Here is a 6,030-nt window from a genome sequence, read left to right as displayed (position 1 = left end):
CTAGTGAACACTTTGAAAAATCCTATCTTTAAAATTAAGGAATCATGGAAGAAATATGACTACATTGAACCTAAAATTAAATAGCTCCTTTGTCTCTTAAAAATTCTTTAATTAGTTCATGAACTCTAATGAGTGAGACTACTACCTAAATTAAAAAAAAAACAACTTGGATTCTAGAATCTCAGGTTGAAGAGAACTGAGAATCACCGAACTCAATGCTGTAGTCTCTTCTACAAAATCCCTGACAAATGGTTAGCCAGTTCAGTGATAGTATTCACTATCTCCTGAAACTATGGAAGAAACTAGTCAGAGCTATGGAGTGTGTGCCTCAATTTATAAAGCTATTGCTGTGTAACTTCCTCTCAGTGGTTCTTATCCCAGCTGAGTCCATTCAAAACAATTCATTTTGTTCTTAAATATAAATTCAGTATATGTACTGACTGACATAGTTTTAAGTCCCTTCAAATTCTGTTACCTCTTTCAATAATACCCCAATCTGTATCTGTTGGTCTAGATAGCAGATAGAATTCTAACGTAGACTAGTGTTTCTTAAAGTGTGAGCTATGATCCACTTGAATCTGAATCCCTGGTAGTTTCCAAGGCCACACTTCAGAATCTCTAGATTCCTTATCTCCTCTAGATAAGGAGCTTGAGATATATATTTTTAAAATCAAACTTGCCAATTCTCATGTGTTTCACAATTTGAGAATCACTTTGGCCATGCACTGTGTATGAAAGAGAGACAGAAACTGAAAGATTAAAAAAAAAATCACTATTGACTTAGCTCACTTGCCATTTTCATTTATGCCTCTAAAGTATATGAACACCACCATTTTCCAGTAGAGTTGACATTTTAGACTCAAGAGCAAGATTTGACATTTTGCAGTATCAGAAGAACATATCATCTTAGTCTGGGTCCATTATTCCTGTCTGCTGAGATCTTGGATTATGATTCAGACTCTTAAAAATTTAACTGATAAAAATGTTGACCAGAATCCAACTATTTGTTACCTCCGAGTGTCTTATGCTGACATTCTGCTTAAGTGCCAATGAAACATCGTTAACAAAGGCTAGCAAAAACCTACCTGCTGTGCACCACGCTCATTACTGAGCGTTCGCAGTTCATCTGAATGAGCCACACAAATCTCATGCAATGCTGCTAAATCACGGGACAGGTCAGTTCTAGAATGCTCTGTAGTGTCCGGAAGTTCAGGTACATTCTTTAAGGGAATCATAAAACTGCATTTAGAAATACAAATCTTTATAGTCTCTTCTGAAAAGATCCTAATTGGGTATGGTAGATTCTAACACAATATTCTTTTACATTTTTAAAATTCTCAAACTTCTCTTAAAGTTCTAAGGATTCTTATTGAAATGTAATATTCAGTGATAACTGACAAAACAGGTTTTGTAACCTCTGTTTAGGTGAAACCCAAGTTTCATTTTATTACACAGCATGGCAGAATATGGTACAATATTACTGCTATGCTTAAACAACAATGAGTTTCCTAACAATTAGATTTGTATCTGTAAAGAGTTTTTTTTTTTTTTTTTTTTTTTATCTAGAATATATGCCAAATAAACAGTGGGTATTATGTTAATGTGGATTAAATACAACCTACACTTAATATTCTTGGACTGAATTTCATTGTTAAGCCACTGCTGTTTGTCTGAAATGACCAGCATCTAAGTGGGAACTGCATTATGAAAATGCAGTGAGAACCTGTCAGGTTTGCAATTATCTGTGGACTATGCTCAAGTATGTGGAAATAATCAGTGTTAATTATGGTATCTTAAAATAAGGTTAATAAAGTAATTCAGCTGCTATAATAAGTTTATCATACTTTATTATTAGCACTAAATATCAATGTTATTTCAAACATTGGAATAAACTTTAACATGAGCTTAATAATTTTGTATAAATCTGAACACTTCCCTAATGGTGACAATATTTGCTATACATTCCTAAAAACTGCAAAAAACACTCAGTTTTCTACGGTATAGAAAAACACAAATAGGTAGAATACATTCATTCTTACTAATTCATTAATTGACTCGGTTACTCATTTATTCATTCAGTGACGAAAGGATTACAGATGAAAGACACGACAATGTTTGCCTTCAGAGAGCTTATATAGTCTAGTAGAGAGGACAGAAAAGTATAAACTAATCATAGTAACACAGACTTATGTAGCACAGATATGCACTGGATACTTAGGAAGCTGAACAAAGGTATTTTATTCAGGTTTAGGACTCAGCAAAGGCTTCCCAAAGGAAATAATGTTTTGAGGTGAATCTTCAAAGATGAATTTGATTTATATAGGTGACAAAGGAATAGAAGAATGTAAAGAGACTGGAAGAGTATTTCTAAGCAGTTTGAAATGCTAGACTGTGTGGCATAACTAAAAGCGTTATGGAGTCCTGACCATGAAATATGCCTTAAGATAGCAAACATGTCTCACCCAGCAACTCTAAACACTGGCATTTAAAAGAAAAATTTAACAATCACTGACCAACTATGTTTTTTGGTAATTAGAAATATTCAGATCTTCAAAATTTCCCAAGAGTTCACATATTATGGACATTTGCCTCTTAATTTCACTGTTTTGTTATAAATATGGAAATATGTCATAAGTAATTTCTCCTGTATTAGGTTTTATACGTGAGGTTGCAAAATAGTGGCCCAAAGGCAGTCCTAATTTGTTTGCCACAGTGGTGTGGTGGTTGTTGACTTTTGTTTTTAATTGAATCTGAATGTATTAAGGCAGAACATGGGCACCTCAGTCTCCTACCCCAGTGCCACCCAATGTCATACACCTGGCTCAATTCACACATACATGCTACTCTTCTGATTTTTCTATATACTAATTACTAAGTAATTAGTAATTACTAATATATTTAGTTTGTACAGATTTTCATATACTGAATAAATTTCCCATCCAAGTACTAATCAGGCCCGACCCTGCTTAGCTTCCTAGATCAGACGAGATCGGACACGTTCAGGGTGGTATGGCCACAGACTACTGAATCAATTTCAGTCAAGAAAATCAACTTCACTAAGAAATGTAGGGTCTTGGAAGTTATAAAATTATCCTATTCTTAATTTTCTAATTACATTTTATTATTTATAAAGGCTCACATGAGGCATAGGTAGTCACACTGAATGAAGCATAACACCAAATCCATGCATTTTATTCCTAGAAAGCCAACAGAACACTTATTCTCCATTCTATTTATTTATTTAACCTGGCCAGAACTGTGGGTCGTCCACCTTGTTTCAAATCCCACACAGCAGCAGCATAGTACAAGTAACTAAAGAGGCAACAGAATGCCATGGCAGTGAGATGGGTATAGCTAAAGGCATAACAAATGCAAGGCAGAAACTAAAAAATGAATCATGTAGTCGAAAAGTAACAATAGTGTATGCTTGGTGTAAACCACTTAGTGTAAGATTAAATTGTCACAACCATAAACAAAAATTAGATTTTTTTGTTTAGGAAGGTAAATTAGAATATTTAGCTTTTTTTTTTTTTCTTCCTGTATAGAAAATCTTTCTAAAGATTGTTATTTAAATGGGTTAACCCAGCTATACTAACTATAGGTCGCAAAGTACTTGAAAATTATATACATACCCCAAGTTCATCTAAAAACATGATCATACGATGTTTGTTGCTTTTGATGAATGGATTGACACCTTCCATATAGGGCTCCTAAAAATAAAAAGCTTATTATATGCATCAGAAACAAAAACCATTGTCTGATCTATAACAAAAACCATACATGTAGCAAGAATTCTTATAAATCCAATTATGTCCATCAATAGCAGCACATGTTCACAACAATTAATCATATAATGACAGTATTTTCCTTTTCATATAAGCAAACAGCTATACTGAGAAACTGGGTATTTTTAATGAAAGAAAAATTGTGAACTCAAACACAAATCATAACACCTAGCCTGGCAGCCACAAATTGCTTATCTGTACTTTCATTCAAACATAATTACTGAAAAAACTATTAGTTGCCAAGTACCAAGACAAACATGGACCCACACCAGATGTTAAAATCCAGCAGAGATTACAGGGAATTAAAATACAGTGTGATAAGAACTGTAATAGAAAAATATATTATTCATAACCTGCCTCAGTATTCAGATAAATTCAAAAGCTAAACCATACATGCAAACTGCTTATACTAAAATCCTAAACCTACTTAAACATATGCTATAAAACAGTAAAGGGTTAATACCAACAAACTCTCTTAAAATCAATAAGAAATTCAATATGGTAAGGCCTCAATAGGCAATTCCAAATATAGAGACATGAAGGTTTAAAAGTAATGAATTAATGAAACACTTAACACTATGCCTATCAGATTAGGGGGAAAAAAAAAAAAAAAGACAACTAGTACCCACTGAGTTTTGGCAAGGCGGGTGAGAGCAAAAAAAAATTTTTTTATTGCTGGCAGACAATCTTAGAATACATAGTAAAAGCCTAAAAACATGCATTCATTTTTTCAACTGGTAATTATACTCCAAAGTTTAGGAAGTTGTACAATTATGAAAGGTATGTAAAAGGGTACTTGTTAAAGCAGTAACAGTGACAAACTGGAAACAAAACACCCAATAGAAGACTACTTAATATGCACATGATGGCATAATAAGTAATCATCAAGAATAATAAAATTTATGTATTTCCAGGTATGGCAAAAAGTCTTTCACATATTAAGTGACAAAAGCAGGTGACATGGTAAGATCCCAACCAGAATATAAAGTCAGTATGGTGTAATGTGTGGGTGTGTTAAAAACTCATCTGAGTTTTAATATATACAGTAAATGTCTATTATGAAATGAATAATAAAATAGATTGGAGTACATTTAAATTATGCTCATTTTTATATTTAAAAGTGGGAGAATTTGAGTATATTGAATCTTGAAAAATTAGTCTTCTATAATGGCTATAATGTTTTTTTTAAAGTTCCATTATTGGGAGAGTGTGGTGCTGATAAAGTTCCATTATTAAAATGTAAAATCTAAAGACATTTTAAAAACATAAACATATCAACAAAAATATAAATTATCTTTCTGAATACCAAGTACTGAAAATTTACTTAACTATATTTTATGATTTGATCATGTCAAAGTTTTATTCATATATTACATATATCAACGTTTTTTACCTTAGCTCCAAATTCCACAAGATTTGCTAAATTCTGCACTGATTTAGCCACTAATATCAGTGTTCTTGCAGCAATAGGAGATGGGGAATCTACAAGAGAAGTGGGCTTATTAAGTAATTACTCTAATCCAAAGGCACTTCTAGGTAAACCATTATAAATTTAGCACTTAATATTTCTTTACAGTTAAAATGCTTAACTTTCCATTCAGAACTCATAAATGTTTTTTTGAAAAATGTATGACCTGTATGATTCAAAAGAACGAGTTAAAAGGGAAAAACTGAACACACTTATTGGTGCTTCTAGTTTTGTGAAGAGGACTAAAAAACTCAGCAACTCCCAACTGATTGATAATATTTCAAAATACCTCAAAGCTTTATCTCTATAACTAAAAGGCTGTCATTCCACACACTTTTCAGGACAAATCACAAAGCTAATTTCAACCCACTTAGGTTAGCAATTTGCAATCTGACCAATTCCCTGTTCCCAACATTATTTGCAGCCCACAACTGCAAACATTTCACTTTAAAGCTCAATAACAAAGACAGGGTCCGGGACCTCTGCTTTATTTTGAGGAGAGAAACATGAAGTTATATAAGCCCTGAATCTTAATTAAGATAATTATTTCACAGTAGAATCTTACAGGGTAATCTACACAACTGACTGATTTTAGACTGAACTCTGTATCTTAAGCAGCTATACTATAAATAGTGTTGCCTAGTGTTCCCACATTTAGATAAATCCCTCCAAAAGAATCCTAAACCTTTAATTCTTAATAGATGCATAGATTTAACTATTTTAGTAGCAATAAAAAAATTATTATAGAGATGTGATGACTATAAAAATAAAAATTAA

The 6,030-nt window shown here is 32.5% G+C and overlaps 1 protein-coding gene across 1 annotated transcript in view; it reads right to left on the bottom strand.

The window, feature by feature from the left end:
* RASA1 (RAS p21 protein activator 1) overlaps positions 1-6,030 on the bottom strand; it is a 96,085-nt gene that overhangs the window by 1,460 nt on the left and 88,595 nt on the right. Inside the window, exons 22-24 of the mRNA XM_063082929.1 lie at positions 5,179-5,267; positions 3,633-3,710; positions 1,086-1,220 (exon numbers count right to left, since the gene is read on the bottom strand). Of these exons, the coding sequence (XP_062938999.1) occupies positions 1,086-1,220; positions 3,633-3,710; positions 5,179-5,267 (302 nt within the window). The remainder of the gene's footprint in view (positions 1-1,085; positions 1,221-3,632; positions 3,711-5,178; positions 5,268-6,030) is intronic.

Source organism: Cynocephalus volans, chromosome 2, assembly GCF_027409185.1.
Source record: "Cynocephalus volans isolate mCynVol1 chromosome 2, mCynVol1.pri, whole genome shotgun sequence".
In the NCBI taxonomy this organism is placed as follows: Eukaryota; Metazoa; Chordata; class Mammalia; order Dermoptera; family Cynocephalidae; genus Cynocephalus; species Cynocephalus volans.
Note: the sequence above shows the minus strand (reverse complement) of the source record. Positions and strands in the feature narration are given on the sequence as shown.